At 68.4% G+C, this 26995-nt stretch overlaps 1 protein-coding gene across 1 annotated transcript; it reads right to left on the bottom strand.

Annotated features, from left to right (window-relative positions):
* Positions 1–336: 336 nt before the first annotated feature.
* On the bottom strand, positions 337–25399 carry PRR12 (proline rich 12). The gene is given in 15 exon segments (XM_078850014.1): positions 337–2647; positions 6213–6308; positions 6416–6544; positions 6887–6984; positions 7367–7492; positions 10015–10409; positions 10538–10671; positions 11048–11164; positions 12048–12285; positions 12287–12359; positions 13240–13756; positions 14165–17538; positions 18043–18204; positions 20079–20191; positions 24921–25399. Coding segments are annotated over 15 exon segments (5799 nt in total). The 5' UTR covers positions 25007–25399; the 3' UTR covers positions 337–2506.
* Between the last annotated feature and the right edge of the window lie 1596 nt (positions 25400–26995).

Genomic DNA, 26995 nt, shown 5'->3' with positions numbered 1-26995 from the left:
CCCCCAGTAATGCCTTGGGGGGTTGGGGGTGCTCTTTGCAGTCAATCCAGTGGGCCGATGGAAGGTGGCTGCCCAGTGATTTTTGGGGTGCATGTCTGTACCACCACTTCTGCGGGGAAAGCTGGGGGGCTTTCTTTGGCAGAGAGGAACCTGCCTGCAACATGTCTCCAAAAGCCCCCCGACTTCTCCCCCGCATGCCTGCTGACTGTGGGGTGCAGAGGGGGGGGCTCCTTGCAGAGCGTAGTTTGGCCTGGGAATGCCTCCCCCTAAGGCAGCGGAGGGGGGGGGGAGCGCATGTGTGATCCGGGGGGCGAGAAAACCAGGCGGAGACGCGACTAAACAATAAAAATATATCGGAACATCCATACAGACCACATTCCCGGCCGCAAAACCCACGGACACAGAGTACACAGCGTAAAAAAGAGGGGGCTGGGGGGGCGGCGGGATTGGGGGGAGGGGGGCTTAGAACAAAGGGTTAGCTCCGGGGCAGGGTGGGGGTCTCTCAGCTCCCCACGCTTCAGGGTACCTGGTGTTTGGCCAGCTCTGGGGTACCCCACCCCACAAATACAATTTAGTGCTTTAGCATGGGTTCCAGTATTGGGGGTGTCCTAGCTGTGCCCCCTCCCCGGGGGCTACAGAGCATGGGACTGGGGGCCCCCTCGATGGCCACAGCCCCCTCCCCAGGACACTAGAGACACCAGGGTGCTGGATGGGGGGGGGAATCACCCCAAATTCTCCCCCACCAGGGGTGCTGGAATCCCCTCTCAGCTGGGGGAGACGGGAGCTGGTTTGGGGCTGTCCCCCCCCACCCTGAGATTTGGGGGTGGCATGGAATATCCCAGGGCCAGCAACAACTGATCCCAAAGGGTCAACAGCAGAAAGGGGGGTGCCCCCAAAAAGGGGGTGAGTCAAGGAATCCCCCCTTTCTCCCCCCCCAAACCCAAGAGGGATCAAAGAATGAATTTTTAAAAAATCCAGCAGGATTTGTTGGGGGGACTCCCTGGGGGCGGGGGCCAGGGGAAGGAGTACAGGACTCCCCCCCAAGGGGCAGGGCTCTGATTCAGCTCCCGGTCTGGGGCAACCCCCCTCCCCACAAAGTACCTTGAGTCCCCCCCCCCCCCCAGAAAGTGGGGAGGAGGCCACGGGGGCGGGGAGGTCCATAGGCAGCCCATCCCCCCTCCTAGATCTAGTCCACAGGGGTGGAGAGAGGCTGCAGAGGGGGTGAGAGGCTGGAAAATGGGGGGTTCTGGGGGGTGGGAAGAGCCCTGACCAAATCTCACTAATCTAGGCTGGATTTTGTATCCAGGGTTAAAAAAATTCAGTTTAGGGTGGGGGGGGGATTGGGGCCTAACCCCCCCCCCCAGCAAATTGTCTATATAATTATTATAATAACGATGCCCCAAAACTCAGACCCCGCCCCCAAAGTTCATCCAAGCTGAAGAAGTTCCCAGCTAAGGGGGGGATGGGGGAGGTCTGGGGGGGCTCCGCGGGGGTGTCCGTTAGCCAAATACAATATGATACATAGACTTTGACCCTATACATTATGTACAAGAAAATCCGCTGATAAAAAAACAAAACAAAAACACACAACGACAAAAATAACAACCCCCGCCCCCCCCGCCCTGAAAGGGGGACGAATCCCCCCCGGGGCCCCCAAAACACGGCCTAAGAGAAGGATTAAATAGTCATGGGGCAGGTAAGTGGAATCTGCCCCCCACCCCCTCCGGGGGAAGCACATGGACTCATTGGCTGCCCCCCCGTAAGTCTCCCCCCCAGATGGGGGGGCTATACTGGGGGGGGGCTGGCTCCCCTCCCCTGGGCTTGGCAATAAATAGCTCTGAGTGGGGAACCAGACCACCGCATGGGGGGGAATTGGGGAGGGGGCCTGGCCATGCCATGGGGGGAGGCGGGGGGGGTTGCCTTCGGTCGCCCCCTGACTAGCCAATTCCCTGCTGCAGGGGGAGGGTGGGCAAAAACGGGGAACCGACGGGACAAGTGGGTGTGCTAAGCACGGAACCCAGGAGTCCGGGTTCCCAACTCCCCCTGGCCCCAGACTCTGTTCCCCTCCCAGAGCTGGGGAAGGAACCCAGGAGTCCTGGTTCCCTAACCCATCACCCATCCCCTTCTCTCACCAGTCCCCCCTATGCCCTGGGGGCTTCCCCAGCCGTGGGGGTGGGGGGGGCTCCCCCCATCCCCATACAGAGAAAGGAAGCTGCTAAATAGACATTTATACATATATATATAAATAAAATTTCTCTGTATGGGAGGAGGAACCGGGGGGGGCAGGCCCATAGACCCCAGGGCCACCCTCACCTCTGGGCATGTTCCCCTCCCCGCAGGGCCACAGCCACCCCAAGCCAAGGTGGGTGTGGGGGGGTCTGTCCTGGAGATCACCACCACCGAGAGGGGGGTGGGGAGCGGGACCCCCAATGCGCCCCCCCGGGCCCTCGGTCCAGAGCCCTCCCCGGCCCGGGGGGGCGGGGCCTGCGCCGTGGGAGAGGGGGGGTCACGCGCACTTGGTCTGGGCTTGTGTCAGGAGGTCGCTGAAGGAGTCAAAGAGCTTTTCCAGCCAGGGCTGGTTCCGCATGCATTGCTGGACCACCTCCTCCTGGCCCAGGTCCGCGTCCTGCCCCTCGATGGCCGACGTCTGCGGGGAGAGACGCCGTCAGCGCGGGGGCTGCAGGCCGGCAGTGAGGGGCACCGGTAGGTCTGGGGCAGGGCAGGGATTGCGGGAGCTGGGGAGGAGGAGTGGGAGGCAGGGCAGGGGGCAGGAGGGGAGCCGGGGGGGGGGCTGGGGGGCTGGCAGGGGGCAGGCGGGGCTGGCGGGGGGCCGGGGGGGGGCTCACCTCGTCCTTGCAGCGCAGGAAGGTGTGGTATTTGTAGTGATGGAGGGAATGGTCCGGGGTGGGGGGCAGGGGGCAGGCGGGGGCTGGGGGGCCGGCAGGGGGCAGGCGGGGGGCCGGGGGGCTGGCGGGGGCCAGGCGGGGGGCTCACCTCGTCCTTGCAGCGCAGGAAGGTGTGGTATTTGTAGTGATGGAGGGAATGGTCCGGGGTGGGGGGCAGGGGGCAGGCGGGGGCTGGGGGGCCGGCAGGGGGCAGGCGGGGGGCCGGGGGGGGCTCACCTCGTCCTTGCAGCGCAGGAAGGTGTGGTATTTGTAGTGATGGAGGGAATGGTCCGGGGTGGGGGGCAGGGGGCAGGCGGGGGCTGGGGGGCCGGCGGGGGGCAGGCGGGGGGCCGGGGGGCAGGCGGGGGGCAGGCGGGGGGCTCACCTCGTCCTTGCAGCGCAGGAAGGTGTGGTATTTGTAGTGATGGAGGGAATGGTCCAGGGTGGGGGGCAGGGGGCAGGCGGGGGCTGGGGGGCCGGGGGGCTGGCGGGGGGCCGGGGGGCTGGCGGGGGGCAGGCGGGGGGCTCACCTCGTCCTTGCAGCGCAGGAAGGTGTGGTATTTGTAGTGATGGAGGGAATGGTCCGGGGTGGGGGGCAGGGGGCAGGCGGGGGCTGGGGGGCCGGCGGGGGGCAGGCGGGGGGCCGGGGGGCAGGCGGGGGGCAGGCGGGGGGCTCACCTCGTCCTTGCAGCGCAGGAAGGTGTGGTATTTGTAGTGATGGAGGGAATGGTCCGGGGTGGGGGGCAGGGGGCTGGCGGGGGGCCGGGGGGCCGGCAGGGGGCAGGCGGGGGGCCGGGGGGCTGGCGGGGGGCCGGGGGGGGCTCACCTCGTCCTTGCAGCGCAGGAAGGTGTGGTATTTGTAGTGATGGAGGGAATGGTCCGGGGTGGGGGGCCGGGGGGGGCTGGGGGGCCGGCAGGGGGCAGGCGGGGGGCCGGGGGGCAGGCGGGGGGCCGGGGGGGGCCGGGGGGGGGCAGGCGGGGGGCTCACCTCGTCCTTGCAGCGCAGGAAGGTGTGGTATTTGTAGTGATGGAGGGAATGGTCCGGGGTGGGGGGCAGGGGGCAGGCGGGGGCTGGGGGGCTGGCGGGGGGCCGGGGGGCTGGCGGGGGGCCGGGGGGGGCCGGGGGGGGCTCACCTCGTCCTTGCAGCGCAGGAAGGTGTGGTATTTGTAGTGATGGAGGGAATGGTCCGGGGTGGGGGGCAGGGGGCAGGCGGGGGCTGGGGGGCCGGTAGGGGGCAGGCGGGGGGCCGGGGGGCTGGCGGGGGGCCGGGGGGGGCTCACCTCGTCCTTGCAGCGCAGGAAGGTGTGGTATTTGTAGTGATGGAGGGAATGGTCCGGGGTGGGGGGCAGGGGGCAGGGGGCAGGCGGGGGGCCGGTAGGGGGCAGGCGGGGGGCCGGGGGGCTGGCGGGGGGCCGGGGGGGGCTCACCTCGTCCTTGCAGCGCAGGAAGGTGTGGTATTTGTAGTGATGGAGGGAATGGTCCGGGGTGGGGGGCAGGGGGCAGGTGGGGGGCCGGGGGGCTGGCGGGGGGCAGGCGGGGGCCGGGGGGGCTGGCGGGGGGCCGGGGGGGGCTCACCTCGTACTCTGAGATAGCGAAGGTGTGGTATTTGTAGTGATGGAGGGAATGGTCCGGGGTGGGGGGCAGGGGGCAGGCGGGGGCTGGGGGGCCGGCGGGGGCCGGCGGGGGGCCGGCAGGGGCAGGCGGTGGGCCGGGGGGGGGCAGGCGGGGGGCTCACCTCGTCCTTGCAGCGCAGGAAGGTGTGGTATTTGTAGTGATGGAGGGAATGGTCCGGGGTGGGGGGCAGGGGGCAGGCGGGGGCTGGGGGGCCGGTAGGGGGCAGGCGGGGGCCGGGGGGCTGGCGGGGGGCCGGGGGGGGCTCACCTCGTCCTTGCAGCGCAGGAAGGTGTGGTATTTGTAGTGATGGAGGGAATGGTCCGGGGTGGGGGCAGGGGGCAGGCGGGGGCTGGGGGGCCGGCAGGGGGCAGGCGGGGGGCCGGGGGGCTGGCGGGGGGCCGGGGGGGCTCACCTCGTCCTTGCAGCGCAGGAAGGTGTGGTATTTGTAGTGATGGAGGGAATGGTCCGGGGTGGGGGGCAGGGGGGCAGGGGGCAGGCGGGGGGCCGGTAGGGGGCAGGCGGGGGGCCGGGGGGCTGGCGGGGGGCCGGGGGGGCTCACCTCGTCCTTGCAGCGCAGGAAGGTGTGGTATTTGTAGTGATGGAGGGAATGGTCCGGGGTGGGGGGCAGGGGGCAGGGGGCAGGCGGGGGGCCGGTAGGGGGCAGGCGGGGGGCCGGGGGGCTGGCGGGGGGCCGGGGGGGGCTCACCTCGTCCTTGCAGCGCAGGAAGGTGTGGTATTTGTAGTGATGGAGGGAATGGTCCGGGGTGGGGGGCAGGGGGCAGGCGGGGGCTGGGGGGCCGGTAGGGGGCAGGCGGGGGGCCGGCGGGGGGCCGGGGGGGCTCACCTCGTCCTTGCAGCGCAGGAAGGTGTGGTATTTGTAGTGATGGAGGGAATGGTCCGGGGTGGGGGGCCGGGGGGGGCTGGGGGGCCGCAGGGGGCAGGCGGGGGCCGGGGGGCAGGCGGGGGGCCGGGGGGGGCCGGGGGGGGGCAGGCGGGGGGCTCACCTCGTCCTTGCAGCGCAGGAAGGTGTGGTATTTGTAGTGATGGAGGGAATGGTCCGGGGTGGGGGGCAGGGGGCAGGCGGGGGCTGGGGGGCTGGCGGGGGGCCGGGGGGGGCCGGGGGGGGCTCACCTCGTCCTTGCAGCGCAGGAAGGTGTGGTATTTGTAGTGATGGAGGGAATGGTCCGGGGTGGGGGGCAGGGGGCAGGCGGGGGCTGGGGGGCTGGCGGGGGGCCGGGGGGCTGGCGGGGGGCCGGGGGGGGCTCACCTCGTCCTTGCAGCGCAGGAAGGTGTGGTATTTGTAGTGATGGAGGGAATGGTCCGGGGTGGGGGGGCAGGGGGCAGGCGGGGGCTGGGGGGCCGGCAGGGGGCAGGCGGGGGGGCCGGGGGCAGGCGGGGGGCCGGGGGGGGGCTCACCTCGTCCTTGCAGCGCAGGAAGGTGTGGTATTTGTAGTGATGGAGGGAATGGTCCGGGGTGGGGGGCAGGGGGCAGGGGGCAGGCGGGGGGCCGGTAGGGGGGCAGGCGGGGGGCCGGGGGGCAGGCGGGGGGCAGGCGGGGGGCTCACCTCGTCCTTGCAGCGCAGGAAGGTGTGGTATTTGTAGTGATGGAGGGAATGGTCCGGGGTGGGGGGCAGGGAGCAGGCGGGGGCTGGGGGGCCGGCAGGGGGCAGGCGGGGGGCCGGGGGGCTGGCGGGGGGCCGGGGGGGGCTCACCTCGTCCTTGCAGCGCAGGAAGGTGTGGTATTTGTAGTGATGGAGGGAATGGTACAGGGTGAAGAAAAACGACTTTTCCACGTCGACCTTGAACTCCTGGGGGGTGAAGGGGGGGGTCAGTCGGGGGCTCCAGCCCCTCCCCCGCAGCCCCGCTCCCCCCAGCCCCGCACACCTGCTGCGGCCCCCCCCGCCCCCGCACCCACCTGGGGTTTGGACACGCTCTTCTTCAGCTTGTTGAGGGTCTTGCGGTTGTAGGGCTGCCCCGTGGGGCGCAACCTCACCAGCGCCTCGCCCGGCTCCGCCTGCAGCTGCGGGAAGGTGTGCAGCGCCTCCTGGGGGGGGACGGGGGTCACAGCAGGATGGCGGGGGGGGCGCCTAGGTTACAGGGTCCCCCCCCGCCCCGGCCCCACAGGTGCAAAGAACCCAGTCCCCCCTCCCAGCGCAGGGCCCCCCCCAGCCAGCCCTAAGACTCCCCAGCCCCAGAGTCGTCCCCCCCCCCCAGCCCCAGGGCTCCCCAGCCCCAGAGTCGTGTCCCCCCCCCAGCCCCAGGGCTCCCCAGCCCCAGAGTCGTCCCCCCCCAGCCCCAGAGTCGTCCCCCCCCCCAGCCCCAGGGCTCCCCAGCCCCAGCGTTGCTGCAGCCAGCCCCCAAGGGGAACCCCTCTTGCGCCCCCCACCTGCAGTGCCGGGTGCAGGGACACCCGCTTCAGGACTTTCTTCTTGTGGTCGTTCAGGATCCCGTCGATCTTGCGCATGGGGGGGAGGTACAGCTCGTCTGGGGGGGGGGCAAGAGGGCAAAGGTTACTGGCCGCCCTCGGCTCACCCCCCCGCCCCCCAGCTCCAATGCAGCCGTCAGGAACCACCCTCAGTGGGGGACAAGTACCCCTCCCCCAGCCATGTGTGTGTGTGTGGGGGGGGTCAGGGCAGATTTCCCCCTTCCCTGGCTGGAGGGAGAGGGGGGCAGGCTCCCAGTCGTGGGCGGGAAATGGGGGGGGCTCCCAGCTATGGGGGGCAGGGCAGGCCCCCTCAGCCATGGGGGGGTAACAGGGGGAGCTCCAGCTGTGGGGGGCAGGGAGGCAGGGCAGACCCCCCAGCCGTGGGGGGCAGGGGGGCCCCAGCCGTGGGGGGCCCCAGCCGTGGGGGGCAGGGGTACCCACCGTTGGTGTCCTCCAGGGCCTGGATCATGTCGGGGTCGAGGGCCGTGCTGACCAGCATCTCCACGTAGCTCCGGTACATTTCCTTCATCGCCCGCGTGTTCAACACCCGGCCCATTGGCACCCGCTCTGGGAGGGGGGGGAGGCACAGCTGTGAGGGGGGGGGCCTGGCCATGCCCCATGGCCAGCCCCCCCCCCCTTATACCTCCACACCGCACAGAGCAGCCCCCCACCGGCATCCCCGCAGCACCCCAGCTCCTACCTGCCAGCCCCCGCTCTGGGCCAGAGCCCCCCCCAAGTCAGACCCTGCCCGCCCCAGAGTCTATAGTCGCCCCAGGGCCCAGAGCGCCCCCCACCCCCGGGGAATAAGACACCCCTCTGGTCCCAGAGCCCGCCCCTCCCCCCGGAGTCTATAGTCCCCCCAGGGCCCAGAGGCTGCCCCCCCCCGCCCCCCAGTCAGGCCCACAGCACAGAACCCGTCCTCTAGTGTGAAGCAGGAGAGCACCCCCGCCCAGCCTGCAGTGAGGTTCCTTTGCATACCGCCTGCTCCAGCTCACCCTCTTGGTGGGGACAAGGGCACCACCCACGGGTGGCCAGAGGGGTCCAGGAATTGCCCGAAGTGGCAAACTCCAGGGGTTGCCCCGGCTCCCTCCCATGATGCGAAGTGCACGGGACGTGGAAGGGAAGGTGTGCGGGAGTGCAGGGCACCGGAGACAACGGGTCACTCTAAGCAGTCTGTCTGAGGGCCCTCACTGGATAGCCCGAACAAAACCCCACCACTCCTCAAATCCAGCTTCAAGGGGGGGAGGGAGCTAAGAGAACAGGGCCCCCAGCGAGCTCCCCCACCCCCCCAGCCAATCCCAGCTCCCAGCCACCAGAGATTCAGGGCCACCCGGAACTGGGTCCCTGCCCGTCCTGGCTCATAGCCACATCCCCTGGCAAGGAGTTCCACAGGTTAACGGTGTGCTGGGTGAAGAAAGACTTCCTTAGGTTTGTTTTAAACCTGCTGTCCATTAATGTCATCCGGTGACCCCTTGTTTTTGTGTTTTGAGAAGGGGTAAATAACACTTCCCTAGTCACTTGCTCCACACTGCTCATGAGTTTATAGATCTCTCTCATATCCCTTAGTCGTCCCTTTTCCCAGCAGAACCGGCCCCAGCTTTTTCACCTCTCCTTGTATGGAAGCTGTTCTGCCCCCTACGTGGTTTTGTAGCCCTTCTCTGCCATCTCTTCTGTTCCAGTACGTCTGTTTTGAGATGGGGCGACCAGAATGGGATGCAGAATTCGAGGCGTGGGCGTGCCACGGATTGATGGAGCACCGTTAGGATATTTGTTCTCTTATGAGCGATCCCTTTCCAACACGCTGCTCGCTCTTCTGACGGCTGCTGCCCACGGAGTGGACGTTTGCAGAGAATGACCCCCGGAGCTCCTGCTTGAGTGGGAACAGCTAATTCAGGCCCCAGCCTTTGGCACGTAGAGTGGGGATGCTGTTTCCAACAGACCCAGAATGTCACCGGCAGCTCGGTGAGATCCCTTTGCAACTCTTCGCGGCCTGCTTTGGACTGACCTATCCTGCGTCATTTTGTGTTGTCTGCAAACTCGGCTGCCTCCCTGGTTCCCCCTTTTCCCAGCTCACTTATGCCCAAGTTGAGCAGCGCCGGGCCTGGCACGGACCCCGCTAGTCAACCTGTCTCCAGCCTGAAAACCGACCCTTTATTTCCTGTCTTTTCCCAGTTACTGATCCATGACGGCCCTTCCCCCTTATCCCATGACAGCTTAGTTTGCGTAAGAGCCTTGGGTGTGGGACCTTGTCACAGGCTTTGTGAAAGTCTAAGAACTCTGGCTCCCCCTTGTTCACATGTCGACCCCCTCGAGGAATCCTAATAGATGGGTGAGGCGTGATTTTCCTTTCCAAAAGCCAACGCATCACGTTCATCTCTGTGCCAGGTCATGCTCTTCTTTACTACGGCTTTAACCAGTTTGCCCGGCACTGGAGTCAGGCTCGCTGGCCTGGAATTGCCAGGATCGCCCCCCCTGGAGCCTTTTTTAAAAATCATGAGCTGCCCTCCAGCCGCCTGGTCCGGAGGCTGAGGTAAGCGACGGGCGATGCCCTGCAGCGAGTAGTTCTGCAGAGTCCTATCCGAGATCCTTCCTAACTCCAACGGCCTTGTCTTCCTTGAGTGGTCCCTTCGCACGCAGGTCACTCATTGATTGTTGGTTAGGCTTCCTGCTTCTCACGTACTTAAAAATCCTTGCCGTTCATTTTTGTGTCATTTGCTGTCTCTTTTGGCCTAACGATCCTTTTCCACTTGACTGGCCGGTGTTTAGGTTCCTTTCCTCACTGGGATTTGACTTTTTAAAGGACGCCCTTTTCCCCCTCTCACCTCCTCTTTCACTCTGGGGGCGTTTTCTCTGGTTCGCTATTTTTCTTTCTCTGGACTTTGCATGTGGGGTTTACCCAGGCCTTTCCTGCACCTGGGGTGACCCCAGAAACAGGGGGAAGAGGACTGGGTAGGACTGGAGCTGTGTGGAGGAGCCCTGGGGCCAGCTGGCGGGACGGGACCCGTGTGGCTTGAACCGACCGGCCGGAGCTGGGTACCGGTGCTAAGACTCCCCGCCCTCCCCTCCCGCCGCGCGCCCCCCGGGCTCACCCTCCTCCTCGCTCTGCTGCTCCGGGCTGGACTCCGAGTCCGAGGAGGACGCCACTTCCTTCAGCCATTTTTTCCTCTTCTTCGGGGGCGGCTCCGCCTTCACCTTGGAGGGTTTGGGCTTGGGCTTGGGGCCGCCAGCCGGGCTGGCCTTGGGGGGGGCAGGCGCCGGGGGTTCCGCCTTCTCTGCTTTGGGGGCCTTGTCGGCCTTGGCCGGCTTCTCCGCCCGGGCCGGCTTCTCGGCCCGCTCCGCCTTGGGGGGCCTGTCTGGCTTGGGGCCCTTCTCCGGCTTGGGGCCCTTCTCCGGCTTCTCCGCCCGCTCCGACGCCTCCGGCTGCTTCTCGGCCTTGGGCGGGGCCGGGACCTTGGGGCCCGAAGTCTTGGGCTGGTTTTGCCTCCTGCACGGGGCGGGAAGGGGGCGGGGGGCCCGTTAGGCACCGAAGGCCAAGCCCGGAGCAGGCAGGAAACACGCTGGGGAGGGGTCAGGGCCCCCCCTCCCCCGTCCCTCTCTGCACCCCCCCCTCACCTCACAGCCTGCAGCGGCCGGTGCCAGGGCTTCTTGGAGCAGACGCGTACGTAATCCTTCTTGTTGATGTTCTCCAGGAACTTCACGTAGAGACGCTGGTAGCGGTTCTTGGCGTCCCCGAAATAACCCAGGTACTGGGGGGGGGGGGGAAGGGGGGGCAGCAGAGATCAGGGAGCGAGGAAAAGCAGGGGAGGGGGGAGGCTGCTCCTGGGGGTGTCTCCGACTCCCGTGTCCGAAAGGGGAGCTGGGAACGGAGACGGAAACTTCTCTCCCCGGTGTCCCCCCCCCCCCCCCGTTGGGCGCGTGCCCCCCCCCCGGTCACCCCATCCTCACAGGGCACAACCCCCCCCCCCGCCCCAGGATCTCCCCTCCCGCCACGAGCATCCGCCGGGGGTGGCGCAGGAAAAGCCCCAGGCTGGCTCGTAGTGGGGGCACCAGGGGTCTGTCACGGGGGGGGGGCAGGGGGGGTCACCCCCACACTCTGGCGGGGGAGGTGCAGGGGAAACTCACGTTGCTGGTGGCACAGAACTGCCGTTGCCCGTCCTTGATCTCGGGGGTGAATTTCTGCAGCAGGGCTTTCTGCACCCGCCAGATGGGGGGCGGCTCCCGGCCCGTCTGCAGCGCCAGCTAGAGACCGGGGAGAGGGGGGGGTCACTCGCTCCCGACCCGCAGCCCCCTGCCCGCCCCGGCCCCCCAACCCTGCCGGCGCCCCTCACTCCCGACCCGCAGCCCCCTGCCTGCCCAGCCCTGGGCTCCCCCATAGCCCTGCCGGTGCCCCTCACTCCCGACCCGCAGCCCCCTGCCAGCCCAGCCCTCCCCCCCCCAACCCTGCCGGCGCCCCTCACTCCCGACCCGCAGCCCCCTGCCCGCCCAGCCCTGGGCTCCCCCAGCCCTGTCGGTGCCCCTCACTCCCGACCCGCAGCCCCCTGCCAGCCCCGCCCTGCCCCCCCCAGCCCTGCCGGCGCCCCTCACTCCCGACCCGCAGCCCCCTGCCAGCCCCGCCCTGCCCCCCCAGCCCTGCCGGCGCCCCTCACTCCCGACCCGCAGCCCCCTGCCAGCCCCGCCCTGCCCCCCCCAGCCCTGCCGGCGCCCCTCACTCCCGACCCGCAGCCCCCTGCCCGCCCAGCCCTGGGCTCCCCCATAGCCCTGTCGGTGCCCCTCACTCCCGACCCGCAGCCCCCTGCCCGCCCAGCCCTGGGCTCCCCCATAGCCCTGCCAGTGACCCTCACTCCCGACCCGCAGCCCCCTGCCCGCCCAGCCCTGGGCTCCCCCATAGCCCTGTCGGTGCCCCTCACTCCCGACCCGCAGCCCCCTGCCCGCCCAGCCCTGGGCTCCCCCATAGCCCTGTCGGTGCCCCTCACTCCCGACCCGCAGCCCCCTGCCCGCCCAGCCCTGGGCTCCCCCATAGCCCTGCCGGTGCCCCTCACTCCCGACCCGCAGCCCCCTGCCCGTCCCGCCCTGGCCCCCCAGCCCTGCCGGCGCCCCTCACTCGCGACCCGCAGCCCCCCACCTTGAGGGCCTGGATGTCCTCCACGCGGATGACGAACTCGTCGCGCTCCCGGAAGATCCCCTCCCCCCCGCTCTCGGCCTCCTCCTCGTCCGTCTCGCCGCACACGGCTGCCGTCTCCTGCTTCTTGGCCAGGTGCAGGGGCCGCGCGTCCTCCGGCTCCTCCAGCTCAGGGGAGGCCTGGGCCGGGGGCCCCATGGGGGGCGGCGGGGGGGGCTCGGGGGGCGAGGCCGGGGAGGCGGCTGGGGGGGGGTTCCTGCTGGGACGCCTCGGAGGGGGCCGGGCTGGGCAGCTTCTCCTCCGCCGCGGGGGCGTCTGTGGGTGGGGGGGGAAGGGTTAGCGCAGGTGGGGGGGGGCATGAACCCTCTTACCCAGCATGCTCTGGGGCACCCGTCCCATCCCCGGGGGTGCGTGTAGCTACCGGGGGCAGGGGTGTCAGGGGGGCGCTCTCTGGGGGATTCAGGGGTGGGATTGGGGGTCCCGGGGGGAACCCCCGCGGGGGCAGGGCCATCCCCTGGGAGATATGGGGGACCACAGTAAGTGGGGGGAGATCTAGAGAACTGGCAGCACCGTAGTGGGGTGGGGGGCGTCCCGGGAGGACAATTGGAGGCACCCCAAAGGGTTTGGGGCACTCCATAGCAGAGTGGAGAGGATTCAGAGGTCTCAGGGGCAAGAGGGGACCTGCCGCAGAGGGAGGTGAGGATGTCCCAAGGATGCGGGGGGAGTGGGGCAGGGGAAGGCCCCAGAGGTGCTGGGGGACACAGGGCAGGGGGATGCTGGGACACCCCAGAGGACGTGGGGTGGGGAGACGCATGGGATTACAGGGCAGGGGAGCACGCAGGGCAAGAGAGGACACAGCGAGACATAGGCTGGGGAGACACCCCAGGAGGCCCCGGGGTGAGGATACGTGGGGTGGGGGACAGGAGAACTCCCCGGGGGGACATGGAGCAGGGGAGGATGTGGGGGGAGGAGAAGTGGGCCGGGTGATTCCCCCAGGGGGAGGGGAGGCAGGGATCACCCTGGGCGGATGTGGGGGGATATGAGGAGGGCTTCCTCTAAGCTTGGGGCAGAAATGTGGGGGACCTGGGGCCGGCTCCCGAGATGGGGGATTCCCCCGGGGGGCGGCAGGGGGCCCCGGGCTGGGGGAACCCCCCAGAGGGAGGCGGGGGACCCGGGGCGGGCGCGCGGCACCCACCGGCCCCGTCGCCCTCCTTGCGCTCGGCCGGGTCGTCCAGGGCGGAGATGGCGGAGGAGATGCTCTTCTGCAGGTCCTGGTTCTTGCCCACCGAGTCCTCCTCGTCGGAGGAGAACGAGGGCAGCGTCTCCAGGTTGCGTTTCAGCTCCTCGTCCAGCCGCTTGCAGGGGCTGGTGCAGCTCATGACGAGCCCCTCGCCCTCGGCCCCGTCCAGCGCCCCCGGCAGCAGAGGGGGCGCCAGGCCGAAGGGGGGCTGGGCCGCGGGGGGCCGCGGGGTCTTGGGGGGGCTGGTGGCGGCTGTGGGCAGCTGCTGCCGCTTGCCCGACTTGAGGAAGTCCAGGAAGGAGGCCATGAAGCCCGACTTCATCTCCGGCTGCTTCTCCTCCACCTCCCGGATCTTCGCCTTGATCTTCTCCCGTGTCTGGCTGCTGTCCAGCCCGGCCTCGGGGGGCACCGGCCCGGAGGGGGCCGGCTCTGCTGGGGCCCCCTCGCCGCCCTTGGGCACCGCCAGCTTGATCTGGGGGGAGAACGGGGCTCAGGGGCGCTGTGGGGACGGCCCCAGACAGAGACGCCCCTTCTCCAGGCTCCTTGCCCCCCAGGAGCCCTCCGCCCTGCCCCCCAGGAGCCCACCACCGCCCCCAGCCTCCCGTCCTGTCGCCCGGGAGCCCTCGGCTGCCCCCAGCCCTGTCCCCCAGGAGCCCTCGGCTGCCCCCAACTCCCCGCCCTGCCCCCCAGCCAGGGCCCCGCCCCCTCACAACCCCTCCCTCCCAAGCCAGGGCCCTGCCCACACAAAGACCCTCCTGTCCCAGCCAGGGCCCCACTCCCAGCCCCTCCCTCCTCAGCCAGGGCCCCTCCCTCAACACCCCTCCCTTCCCCCCCAGCCAGGGCCCCTCCCGCCCCAACCAGGTCCCTGCCCCCCCATTACCTTGAGCGGCTTGAGGGGCTCCACGCCAGCCCCTCCTTCGCCCCCCTCCTCGCCCCCCTTTTTCCCCCGCCCCCGCCCCCTGCCCCGGGGCTTCTTGGCCCCGTCGGGGGGCAGGACGCCGTGGGGCTCGGCCAGGGGCCGGATGCGGGGCCGGCCACGGGGCCGGGGGGGCCCATCCCGCTTGGGCTTGGTGGGCTTGCGGCCCCGCTTCTTGGGGCCGTCGGCGGCGCTGTGGTGGGGGCAGAAGTCGATGTCGCCCATGGGGCCGAGGCTGGGCCGGGTCCGGCAGCTGGAGATGAGGTCGGGCAGCAGGTCGGGCAGGCGCCGGCTGTTCAGGCGGATGTCGGCCGGCACGTCGGCCTTGTCCTCGTCGTCCTGGAACTCGTACTCCTGGGCGTAGGCCTTCTTGGGGGGCTGGAACGGGGGGTCCCGCTTCTTGAGCAGGTGGAAGGAGGTGGTCTTCAGCAGCTTCTTGGGCTTGGAGGAGCAGAAGATGGGGGAGGTGAGGCCCGGCTTGGCAGCCCCCTCCGGCCCGCCGTGGCCCGCCTGGATCAGCCCCAGCGGCTCGGCGTTGACGGTGGAGGGCAGCTCGTGCTTGACCGGCTCCATGGCCAGGTGGGAGCCGTCCCCGCCCTCGCCGGGGCAGTAGCCCTGGTAGCCCTGGCCGGCCGGCAGCATGTCATAGCCGCCGGCCCCGCCCTTCAGGCCCTCGGCCCGCTCCAGACTGGGGGGCTCGTCCTCCCCGCAGCCCGGCTTGGGGAAGTCGTCGGGGCCACAGGCCCCCGGCCCGAACATGTCCTCCATGCCGGGGAAGAAGCTGCGGTCCTCGTCCTGCAGCAGCGAGTCCGGGAAGCAGATGGAGGTGAGGGGCACGAAGCGCTGCTTGGAGCCCTGCGGGCTGGGGCTCTCAAACTGGTCCTTGGCCTCCAACTGGGCCTGGGGCACCTGCTGGGAGGAGTCGGGCTCCAGGCCGGCCCCGCCCTGGCCCAGGTGGGACTCCAGGCTCAGGTCAGGCTCCAGGAAGTCCTGGATCTCCTGGGACTGGCCCAGCACCTCCATGTTCTCGGCCTGCAGCTGGCCCTGCAGCTGGGGCGACTGCTGGGGGTCCAGGCCCTGCGAGCGCACGTGCGCTTGGTGCAGGTGGGCCTCCAGGGCCTGCAGCTGGAGCTGGGGCGAGGGGGGCTCGGGCGGGTGGAGGCGTTGGGGCTCCAGCAGGTGCACCTTGGCCCGGGGATGCAGCTGGCTCTGGGTGTGCGTCAGCACCGACTGCAGCAGCTGGGACTGCTGCTGCTGCTGCTGCTGGGGGGGGGGCAGGGAGAGCTGGGGCAGGTCAGGGGAGGAGTCCAGCAGGAGCGGCGCCCCCTGCTGGCCGGGCAGCAGCTCCATAGGCGGGGGCTCGCCCACCATGCGGTGGGGCTGGGGGCCGTGCTCGGGGGTCTTCTGCAGGTAGGAGTGGGCCTGGCCCAGGTCCTTGGCCCCGGCTTGCAGGTGCTCCACCGACTTCTTCATGTCCTGGGCGTAGCTCTCCATGGAGCCGGCCTGGTGGCTGTAATGCACCACGGAGGTGGCGAGCGCTTCTGGGGTGGAGCGGGCGTGGGGCCGCTCCCCTTTCTTCTTCTCCTTCAGGCCCTGCAGGGAGAGCTCCAGGCCCTGGCTGTCCAGGCTGGAGTTGGTGCGGATGACGCTCTGCAGGTGATAGCGTTCCTCCGACTTGCTGAGCCCCCCGTAGGCCAGCCCCTTGCTCCCCCTCTCCTCGCACTGCACCAGCCCCTCGGCCGGCCCCCGGGGGGGCGGCGTCTGGGACTGCAGCAGGTGCTGAATGAGGAAATCCTCGTCCTCCGCCCGCTCGGCCGCCAGCAGGTCCGACTCGGCCTTGGCCTTGCCGTAGGAGGCCGCCCGCTCCACGCCCGGGTAGCTCTGCCCGTGCGCCGGCTGCAGGAAGGAAGGCGACAGCACCGACGTCAGGTATTTCTGCGACTGGCCGGGCGAGTTCACGCTCTGGGGCCGGGCGGCCGTGGGCGACTGCAGGGGCCGGCCGATCTGCGACGGGCTGGAGTCGGGGAGGCTCTGCCCGTGGGCGTAGCCGATGGGCTGCGGGTGGCTGGGCATGGCGGGCGAGTGGCCGGTGCTGTAGCTCAGCGAGGGGCTGGCGGTGGGCATGCCCTGGGAGTGGGCCGGCCCGTAGCTGGGGGTCTGGCTCACCGAGACGTGGGGCTCGGCCTGGACGCTGTAGCCCACCGTCGACAGCCCCTGCAGCTGCTCCGGGGAGTAGGCCTGGCTCTGGCTCACGCAGGGCTGCAGCCCCTGCCCGGCCTGCCCGGCCTGCCCCCCGGGCTGGGCCTGCCCCGTCCCGTAGCTCTGCGCCTTGCTGACGCTGGTCAGGTCCTGAGCCTGGCTGCCGCTGAACTGGGAGGCCTGGCTGACGGAGGAGAGGCTCTGGGGCTGGCTCACGGCGTAGCTCTGGGGCTGGCTCATGGACAGCAGGCTCTGGGGCTGGCCGGGCGAGTAGGCCTGGGACTGGCTGGCGATGACCGAGCTGGGCTTGGCGACGGAGACGGAGAAGCTGCTTTGGCACTTGGGGGTGGCGGTGGAGCGGGGGGTCTGGCGGGAGGCCGAGTAGCTCTTGGATTTGGAGGAGGAGCCGGCCGCGGCGCCCGAGTAGCCGGGGGACTGGATGATGGGCCGGTAGCTCTGCCCCGGCTCCTGGCGGGGGGCCTGCGGCGGCTTCTGGGAGCCCTCGGAGCCGGCAGGCGAGGGCTCACCCAGCGGGCTGCAGGAGAGGCCAGCGCGGTGGGACATCTGCTGGTAGCTGCCCCCGCAGCTCAAGTAGTGCTGCAGGGAGTGGGCGGCGGGCAGCTGGGGCTGGGTGCTGGAGGGCCGCTGGTAGTGTTTGATGACGCTGTCCTGCCGGGGCATGGCCCGCTCCATGGAGGCGGCGGGCGAGCTGGAGAAGACGGAGGCGTTGTACAGCTGCGAGGACTGGTCCGAGGGGGGCCCCAGGGAGGACGAGAGCAGGTTGAACTGGGAGGGCAGGTGGCGGGAGGCCGACTCCTGGGCGCTGCGGTAGGCCGAGCTCTGGGAGGGCAGCCCGGTGCCCAGCACGGCGCTGCCTAGCCGGTCGAAGCTCAGGGAGGAGGGCACGCTGGCCTGGGAGGGTTTGATGTGCAGCAGCGGGTCGTGCGGGGACAGCAGCCCGTTGGAGCTGGGGCTGAAGGCGGCGTCCGGCAGGCTGAGCGAGGAGCTGACCGGGAAGCTGCGCCCGCTGAAGGAGGCCGGGTGCTGGTAGGCCGAAAGCGCCGAGGACGACGGGAAGGTGCCCGAGCCGGGGATGGCGCCCGAGATGAAGAGCTCAGCCGGGGCCGGCGTGTGCATGGCTGGGGGAGAACGGGGGGCGGGTCAGAGACAGGAGCGGCACCCACCTGCACCCACAGCCCCCGCCTGGGACGGGGGGCACTCACAGGCACCCAGGGGCCTCTGCCCCAAGACCCCCTTGGGGAGATCTGGGACCTACAGTGGGGCTGGGGTTTGAGTCCAGGCCAAGCCCGGCTGGGGAGGGGGTTGAACAGGGGTCGGGGATAAGGGGGGCAGCCGGGGCCTGGCTGAGGGGCGGGGCTAAGGGGGGGAAGCCCAAGCCTGGCTGAGGGGTGGGGCTAAGGTGGGCATGGCTGAGGGGCGGGGCTAAGGCGGGCAACCGGGACCTGGCTGAGGGGCGGGGCTAAGGGGGGGAAGCCCAAGCCTGGCTGAGGGGCGGGGCTAAGGCGGGGCTGGAGCCTGGGCCTAGCTGGAGGCAGGGCTAGAGTGGGGCATGCCCCGCCCCTGCTGACAGTGTCCCTGTACAGGCCCCGCCCCCTGCGGGGGGTCTCCCCACCCCCACATACCTGTCTGCCAGGAGGGGGTGCGGAACTGGGAGAGCAGCGAGGAGGCCGAGGGGCCGGGCTGGGGGGCCCGTGACTCCAGCGCCGAGATGAGGTTCATGACGGAGGCATCGGGGGTGGCGCTGCTGGCGTGATGGAGTCCGGTCTCGAAGAGCCCCGAGAGACCTGGGGGGAGAGACAGTGAGGGGGGCACAGACGGACGGCGGAGGGGCAGACGGACAGACAGGGGAGATGGGACAGACAGATGGGGGAGGGGCAGACGGGGACAGAGACAGGCGGGGGCAAGACAGATGGGGGCAGGGCAGACGGACAGATGGGGGACAGAGACGGGGAGATGGGACAGACAGACCGGGGACAGGGCAGATGCAAAGACGGGGGGATGGGGCAGACAGACCGGGGACAGAGACGGGGAGATGGGACAGACAGACCGGGGACAGGGCAGATGCAAAGACAGGGGGATGGGACAGACAGACCGGGGACAGAGACGGGGAGATGGGACAGACAGATGGGAGCAGGGCAGACAGACAGAACGGGGACAGAGACGGAGAGATGGGGCAGACAGACCGGGGACAGGGCAGATGCAAAGATGGGGAGATGGGACAGACAGACCGGGGACAGGGCAGATGCAAAGACGGGGAGATGGGACAGACAGACCGGGGACAGGGCAGATGCAAAGACGGGGAGATGGGACAGACAGACCGGGGACAGAGACGGGGAGATGGGACAGACAGACCGGGGACAGGGCAGATGCAAAGACGGGGAGATGGGACAGACAGACCGGGGACAGAGACGGGGAGATGGGACAGACAGATGGGAGCAGGGCAGACAGACAGAACGGGGACAGAGACGGAGAGATGGGGCAGACAGACCGGGGACAGGGCAGATGCAAAGACGGGGGGATGGGACAGACAGACCGGGGACAGAGACGGGGAGATGGGACAGACAGACCGGGGACAGGGCAGATACAAAGACGGGGGGATGGGACAGACAGACCGGGGACAGAGACGGGGAGATGGGACAGACAGACCGGGGACAGGGCAGATACAAAGACGGGGGGATGGGACAGACAGACCGGGGACAGAGACGGGGAGATGGGACAGACAGATGGGAGCAGGGCAGACAGACAGAACGGGGACAGAGACGGAGAGATGGGACAGACAGACCGGGGACAGGGCAGATGCAAAGACGGGGAGATGGGACAGACAGACCGGGGACAGAGACGGGGAGATGGGACAGACAGACCGGGGACAGGGCAGATGCAAAGACGGGGAGATGGGACAGACAGACCGGGGACAGAGACGGGGAGATGGGACAGACAGATGGGAGCAGGGCAGACAGACAGAACGGGGACAGAGACGGAGAGATGGGGCAGACAGACCGGGGACAGGGCAGATGCAAAGACGGGGGGATGGGACAGACAGACCGGGGACAGAGACGGGGAGATGGGACAGACAGACCGGGGACAGGGCAGATACAAAGACGGGGGGATGGGACAGACAGACCGGGGACAGAGACGGGGAGATGGGACAGACAGACCGGGGACAGGGCAGATACAAAGACGGGGGGATGGGACAGACAGACCGGGGACAGGGACGGGGAGATGGGACAGACAGACTGGGGACAGGGCAGATGGACACACCGGGGACAGAGACGGGGCAGGGCATTGTGGGAGTGCTGGCAGGACAGACTGACAGAGGGGGACAGGCAGAGAGGGGAGAAGAGCGGGAGGGAGGACAGACAGGAGGAGGGCACCAGGCCTACAGATAAAGGGGGCAGAGCGGGGGAGGGGCAGGTGGCCACGCAGACAGCCGGGGACGGGCGGACGAGGGGCCACAGAGAGACAGGTGGGCGGGAAGGAGGAGACACACTGCAGGAGGGGCACACGGCCAGCAGGACGGAGGGACGGACAAACACCCAAGGGGAGGGGCACACGGCCAGGAGGACGGACGGACGCAGGGGGACAGGCACACAGCCAGCCAGCCAGACGTGGACACACGGACAACGGCCGGACACACGAGCGGGAGAAGACGGAGACGTACCTGCGGGGTGGTGGTTCGTGGCGTAGCCCTGCAGGGGGTGGGGGGCGGCGTAGGCCTGGCGGTGCAGAATATCCGTGTCGGGATGGGACGTCCGGGACCCACCGTACACCAGGCTGGGGGCAAGGGAGGGACAGCGTCAGTGACAGTCATGCCCCCCCCCACACCCTGCCTCCAGCTCCCAGGGGGCAGGGCATGGGGCCTGTCCTCTCTAGGGGGCGCCAGCTCCCATCTGGCCCCAGGGCAGGGACAGGCTGGTGCAGGGGGGCAGGGAATGGGGCCTTTCCCCTCGGCAAGGGGGGGGGGTGGGCGAGCCCCGTCAGTGATCCCTCTGCCGTGAGGAAGGGGCTTTCACCAGGGATTCCCCCCCTCCACGTGTGTGTCCCCCCCCCAGTTGTGTCTCCCCCCTGCATGCGCTGGAGAAGCAGAACCCGCCCCATGGATCCCCCCTCCACAGCCCCACAGCTCCTCGGAGAAGCGGGAAGATTTCCCTCCATCACCCTCCCAGCATCTGGCACAGGAGTGTGGACACAGAAGGGAATTCTGGGAAACGTAGTCCCTGGCCCTGGCCACAGAAGTCTGAATCCCCCCCCCCCCCCCCCCCCAGCACTTTCCAGCTTCGCTGACGGCACTGGAAGGAGCCTGGCACCAAAACGGAGCCGCACAGCTCCCCCCAACCCTGCCCTGCCCCCCCAGCTCTGCCGGTGCCCCTCATTCCCGACCCGCAGCCCCCTGCTCGCCCGGCCCTGCCCCCCTAGCTCTTCCAGTGCCCCTCACTCCTGACCCGCAGCCCCCTGCTCGCCCGGCCCTGCCCCCCAAGCTCTGCCGGTGCCCCTCATTCCCGACCCGCAGCCCCCTGCTCGCCCGGCCCTGCCCCCCCAGCTCTGCCGGTGCCCCTCATTCCCGACCCGCAGCCCCCAGCTAGCCCAGCCCTGGGCTTCCCTCCATCCCCAAGAGGTGTGAAGACAGATTTAGATATTTCCAACCACCTACTAAGCAGAGAGAACTGCCCAGCTGGGAACCGTACCCTGATCAGACCCTAAGCTCTACCCAGCAAGTACACCCCCTCTCCCCGTCACAAGAGAACCCAGGAGTCCTGGCTCTCAGCCACCCCCTGCTCTAACCACAGAACTCCTCCGCTCACAGCACTGAACCGCTCGGACTCTCCGTTCCTCCTGGCGCCCATGGGCCACGGTGGGGCACGCAATGCTGCCAAGGCCCATGCTGGACAGGCGCAACCGGGAGCTGAGGGATCCATGCACCATGCAGCCAAGGCACAGCCCAGGCTGCGGGGCCCTGGGGCATGCAGCCCCTCGATGCAACCGGCTGCGGACGGATGCAGGCGTGAACCACGGCAAAGCTGCAGCCTCTACAGAGAGGCATATGAACGTGCCAGGCGCATGCAGAATGAGGTATGCGCCGTAGCGCGAATGCATGGGATTTGCCAGGGCCCAGGCCCGCTGAGCGATGCATGCACTGCGGTAAATCCATGCACTACGTGGCTGCAATCCCCTGTAGAAGGGTGGATGCAACAGGCAGTGAATGCAGGGGCTGCGCTAAGGAGCCCCTGCTTTGAGAGATGCAGGAACCACAGCAATTGCATGCATCATGGGGGTGCGACCTGCTGCAGAGAGATGCATGCACAATTGCATGCATCATGGGGGTGCGACCTGCTGCAGAGAGATGCATGCACAATTGCATGCATCATGGGGGGTGCGACCTGCTGCAGAGAGATGCATGCACAATTGCATGCATCATGGGGGTGCGACCTGCTGCAGAGAGATGCATGCACAATTGCATGCATCATGGGGGTGCGACCCTGCTGCAGAGAGATGCATGCACAATTGCCTGCATCACGGGGTGCGACCTGCTGCAGAGAGATGCATGCACAATTGCCTGCATCACGGGGTGCGACCTGCTGCAGAGAGATGCATGCACAATTGCCTGCATCACGGGATGCGACCTGCTGCAGAGAGATGCATGCACAATTGCCTGCATCACGGGATGCGACCTGCTGCAGAGAGATGCATGCACAATTGCCTGCATCATGGGGGTGCGGCCTGCTGCAGAGAGATGCAGGCATCACAGCAAATAGATGCATCACTCAGGTTCAAGAGAGTTGCAGCTAGCATGGAAAATGCATGCACCTTATGGATACAACTGCCTGCAAGCACAAGCAAAGGAATGTCCTATGAGGCAAACCTCCCTGTGGTAGGGATACACACCCATGCAGGAAATGCATGCACCCAGGGACCTCCTGGCAGAGAAATGCATGGACCACTGTAAATGCACAGGCCTCAGAGGTGCAAAAACCCACAGAGAGCTGCCTGCAACCTTGCAAATGCCTTCACCAAGCAGGTGCGTGCACCATGTGGCAAATGTATGCACCATGCTGGGGAGCAACTGCTTGCAGACAGATGCAAATGCATGCATTATGCACATGCAACCGCCCGCAGCAGGATGCATGCGCCATGCAACAAACGCCTGGGCTGGGCAGGGGCCCGCACCTGCAAGGGAAGGCGTGTGCACACAGGTGCAACCATCAGCAAGGGGGTGCAGGCGGCACCGAAAAGTCCCTTCACCAGCCAGAGGCAACTGCGTCTACCATGCACGCCCCGGACAGCACCCCAGCGCATCTCTGCGCTGTGCAGCAGATGCAGGGGCCATGTCGGGGGGTTCTGCTTGCTGAGAGATGCCTGCACCTCCCCACCCGCCTCCAGGACACATGCCGCAGAGCCCCAGCATGCACCGAGGCAGCAGTGCAGCCGCCGGCAGAGGAAATGCACCGCAGGGTGTGAGGAGCAGGCCAGGCGGGCACCACCCTGCACAGCCCCCCCCCCCCGAAACGCATCCCACAAGCAGGCAAGAGGCCAGTCTCTGAACCCCAATGCCCTGCCCCCAATCCCACTAGGCCCCACTCCCAGAGAGGAGTCCTGGCTCCCAGCCCTCACCCCCCCACTCTAACCACTAGACCCTTCTCCCCTCCCAGAGCTGGGGTTAGAACCCAAGAGTCCTGGCTCCCAGCTGCCCCCCTGCTCTAACCACTAGACCCCCCTCCCCCACCTTCCAGCTCCTGGAACCAGCAGCTTCCACTCACGGGGGCTCTGCTCAGGGGTGTCACACAGAGATTGGTGCCAGAAGGGCTTCTGGGGGACAGAATGCAGATGCCACTGGGGGTGTGGGGAACAGCCAACGCCTGGGGGGGACTGCGTCCGGTCTCCCCTCCAGGGTGGGTGGGAGGTCACACACTCACCGCTGCCCCCTGCCGAGGGGGACACCCCCCCAGCCCTCATTCTGTCGGGGGAGCAGCCCAGAAACCCACAAACTCATCACACACCTGAGTGTTGGGGGGGACGCAGGCTCCTGCCCCCCACGCTGGAACCAGTGGGGCCGGCTACAGGGGGACAGAGCTGAGCCAGAGGAAAAGAAACCCCCTCCCCCAATGGCCTCCCCACGCACCTCCCCTTCCCCCAAACATCTTCTCTCCCCCCCCACCCCCAATGCAGTCACACAGCACAACTCCGCAGGGGGGCAACTCTCAGACCCATGGTCCACAGAGAGACACCAAGAGCCAGGGAAGGTCAGAGCCTGCAGCAAAGCCAGGGAGAGAACCCAGGAGTCCTGCCCCCCGCCTCCCCTATGGTAACCACTAGACCCTACTCCCCTCCTAGAGCTGCGAGAGAACTCAGGAGTCTTGCCCCCCCGCCCCCACTGTGGTAACCACTAGACCCCACCCCCCTCCCACAGCCAGGAGAGAACCCAGGAGTCCTGGCTCCCAGCCCCCTGTGCTCTAACCACTAGATCTTACTGCTTCAGACACGTTCAGAGAAAGGTCTCTCAGAAGGTACCATGACATCTCAGGCTCACGCCTCAGGGCTTTGTTGGGCCTACGGTACAGGGACCACACACCAGGTGCAGGGAGATGTGGCCACCCCTGGGGTGGGGTGCAGCTGCTGGAGAACAGCTGGGCAGCATGGGTCCCCCCCAGTTGCAGCTATGGGACTCCTGGGTTCTATTCCTGACTCGTGGAGGGGAGTGGGGTCTAGTGGTTTGAGCTGGGGAGTGGGCCTGGGAGCCAGGACTCCTGGGTTCTGTCCCCAGCTCCGGGAGAGGAGTGGGGTCTAGTGGTTAGAGGGGGGCGGGGGGGAAGCTGGGAGCCAGGACTCCTGCGTTCTGTCCCTGGCTGTAGGATGGGAAGGGGTTCTAGTGGTCTGGAGCTGGGGGAGGAGGGGAGAGCTGAGTACTAGGACTCCTGGGTTCCATTCTTGACTCGTCGTCTGACCTGGGGGGTCTGCACTTGCTCTCTAACGGGGGGTTCCCAGAGCCCCTCCACCAGCGGCTACACCCCCAAATGCCTCCCAGCACCCCGGTGTGGGTTGGTGCTGCCCAGGGCCTGGAAAAGGCCCCGCTTATCCCAGCCCCCCACCCTGATCCCATCCCCATCCCCTGCTCTGTAAGAGGCCTATTGGGGGGCAGGGGGATCCTCATCCTCCGCCTCCCCAGCTGGGGGGGGCCCCAGGGTCCTGACAACCGGCCCGTGCCAGATGGGCCGGGGAAGGGGCCCCCCTCTCCGAAGCTGAGCCCAGCTCGGCACAGGTGTGTGCAGGGGGGGGGGACGGGGGACGACCCTGAGCCCGCCACCCCCGTGCACGGAGTTGGGGGGGCTCCCTTCCCTGCACCCCCGTCCCCATGCAAAGGCTTGGGGCCCCCCCCATGCACCCTCGCCCCTCCCTTTTCCCGGGGGGGCCCAATCCCGGCAGGCCGCGGCGCCACCCCCATTGCGCCGCGCCCGGGTCCCCCCGCGCCCTCTCCAAGCCGGCGCCGTGCGCCCCCGGGGCCGCTCACCTGGCTTTGGCCGAGCGCTCGTAGCTCCATCCCGGGCCGGCGCCCAGCGGGTCCCCGAAGCCGGCGCTGGGGTAGTTCCTGTCCATGGGGCCGGCGGCGGGGGGGCGCAGGGCGCGCGCCCCGGGGGCCCCCAGGTGCCGCGCCTCGGCCTGTGCGCCCCGGCGCGTCCCCTGCAGGGGCGGGGGGGGGGTTCGGCGGGGAGGGGGGGCTCGGGAGGGGGGAGCTGCCGGAGGGGGGGTTCCCCCCGCCGCTGCGCCCTCCGCTGCCCCCGGCCGGGGCCCGCCCGCCTGGCTGGCTCAGGCCCCGGGCTGGCGGCGCTGGCGCTGGGGCTGCGGGAGGCGGCGGCCGCTGGCGAGGCGGATCATGGTGCAGCCATGTTCGCTGGGTGTCTCTGTCCGCCCCGCTTCCTCCCACAATCCCGTGCTGGGGGGAGGAGAAGGGGGGGAATGAGACAGAGACGGGGGAGGAGGGAGAGAGACGGGGGGGGGGGTCGTCGGGGATGGAGGGAGTGTGGGGCGGGGAGACTGGAGGAGGGTGGGAGTGGGGCAGAGACGGAGGAGGGAGGGAATGGGGGAAATGGGGTAGGGGTGGAGGAGGAGAGAAGGGTCAAGGAAGGAGGGAGTGGGGCAGAGAGGAGGAGGGAGGGGATGGAGGGAGTGGGGCAGAGAGAAAAGGAGGGAGGGGATGGGGCTGAGAGAGGAGGGAGGGGTGGGGCAGGAGGGAGTGGGGCAGAGAGAGAAGGAGGGAGGGGTGGGGAAGGAGGGAGTGGGGCTGAGAGAGGAGGGTGGGGCAGAGAGAGGAGGGAGGGGTGGGGCAGGAGGGAGTGGGGCAGAGAGAGGAGGGTGGGGCAGGAGGGAGAGGGGCTGAGAGAGAGGAGGGAGGGGTGGGGAAGGAGGGAGTGGGGCTGAGAGAGGAGGGTGGGGCAGAGAGAGGAGGGGGGGTGGGGCAGGAGGGAGTGGGGCTGAGAGGAGGGAGGGGTGGGGCAGGAGGGAGTGGGGCAGAGAGAAAAGGAGGGAGGGGATGGGGCTGAGAGAGGAGGGAGGGGTGGGGCAGGAGGGAGTGGGGCTGAGAGAGGAGGGAGGGGTGGGGAAGGAGGGAGTGGGGCAGAGAGAGAGGAGGGAGGGGTGGGGCAGGAGGGAGAGGGGCAGAGATAGGAGGGTGGGGCAGGAGGGAGTGGGGCAGAGAGAGGAGGGAGGGGTGGGGCAGGAGGGAGTGGGGCAGAGAGAGGAGGGTGGGGCAGGAGGGAGAGGGGCAGAGACAGAGGAGGATGGTGGGTGGAGGGTCAGAACGACAGCTACAGACGTGGTACCTGTGACACACACACACACGCGTGTGCAACATGCAGCAGCCCACCCCATACACACGCACGTGCGTGACGCCCCCCCCATGTGTTTGTGCGACGAAGAAAACCCCTCGCTTGTGTCTGTGTCTTTCCCATGGCAGGCGTGTGCGTGACACACGGCCTCAGACTCACAGCTGGGAGCACAGGCTGCTGCGGCGACCCCCCACCCCATGCCCTCCCCACAGGCCCTCCGGCTAAGGGCCCCCCCGGCAGAGATGGGGGGCACGACTCATGGGAACCTACTTGCCCAAGGACGGAGGCGGGCTGGGGTGGGGGTTGCATGTGAGGCCTGAGGGTGGAGCCCAGAAAAATGTGGGCTGGGACCCAGGCGTCCGGGGGCTGGTCCTGCCGCGCCCCCTTACAAACAGGGTCCCAAGCTGGCCCCTGCTATAGGCCAGGCCCCTTGGTCCGGCTTGGCCTACGAACAACACAGGGGATATGGCAGCCTCTGGCGGGAGGGGGAGAAAGGAGGGACTACGAGTCCCATCATGCACTGGGAGGAAGGAAGCGGGCGGCTTGGAATGAAGTGGGAGCACTGCATGCTGGGAGCTGTAGTTCCAGGGAGGGGTCGGTGGGTTAGAGGCCTTCCCGCCATGCTCCTACTCGAGGCCTTATTGGCTGAACTGAGCTGCCTGTCTGTCTCCTGCCCACCAATCCGCTCCAATGGAGGGGCGGGACCCGCTGCTGCAGAGGAATGATAGGCAGAGCAAGAGGCCAATCCGTGGCCTGCAAC

Source organism: Lepidochelys kempii, chromosome 23, assembly GCF_965140285.1.
Source record: "Lepidochelys kempii isolate rLepKem1 chromosome 23, rLepKem1.hap1, whole genome shotgun sequence".
NCBI classification, from domain to species: Eukaryota; Metazoa; Chordata; order Testudines; family Cheloniidae; genus Lepidochelys; species Lepidochelys kempii.
The sequence above is the reverse complement of the archived record's forward strand: the minus strand, read 5'-3'. Positions and strand labels throughout refer to the sequence as shown.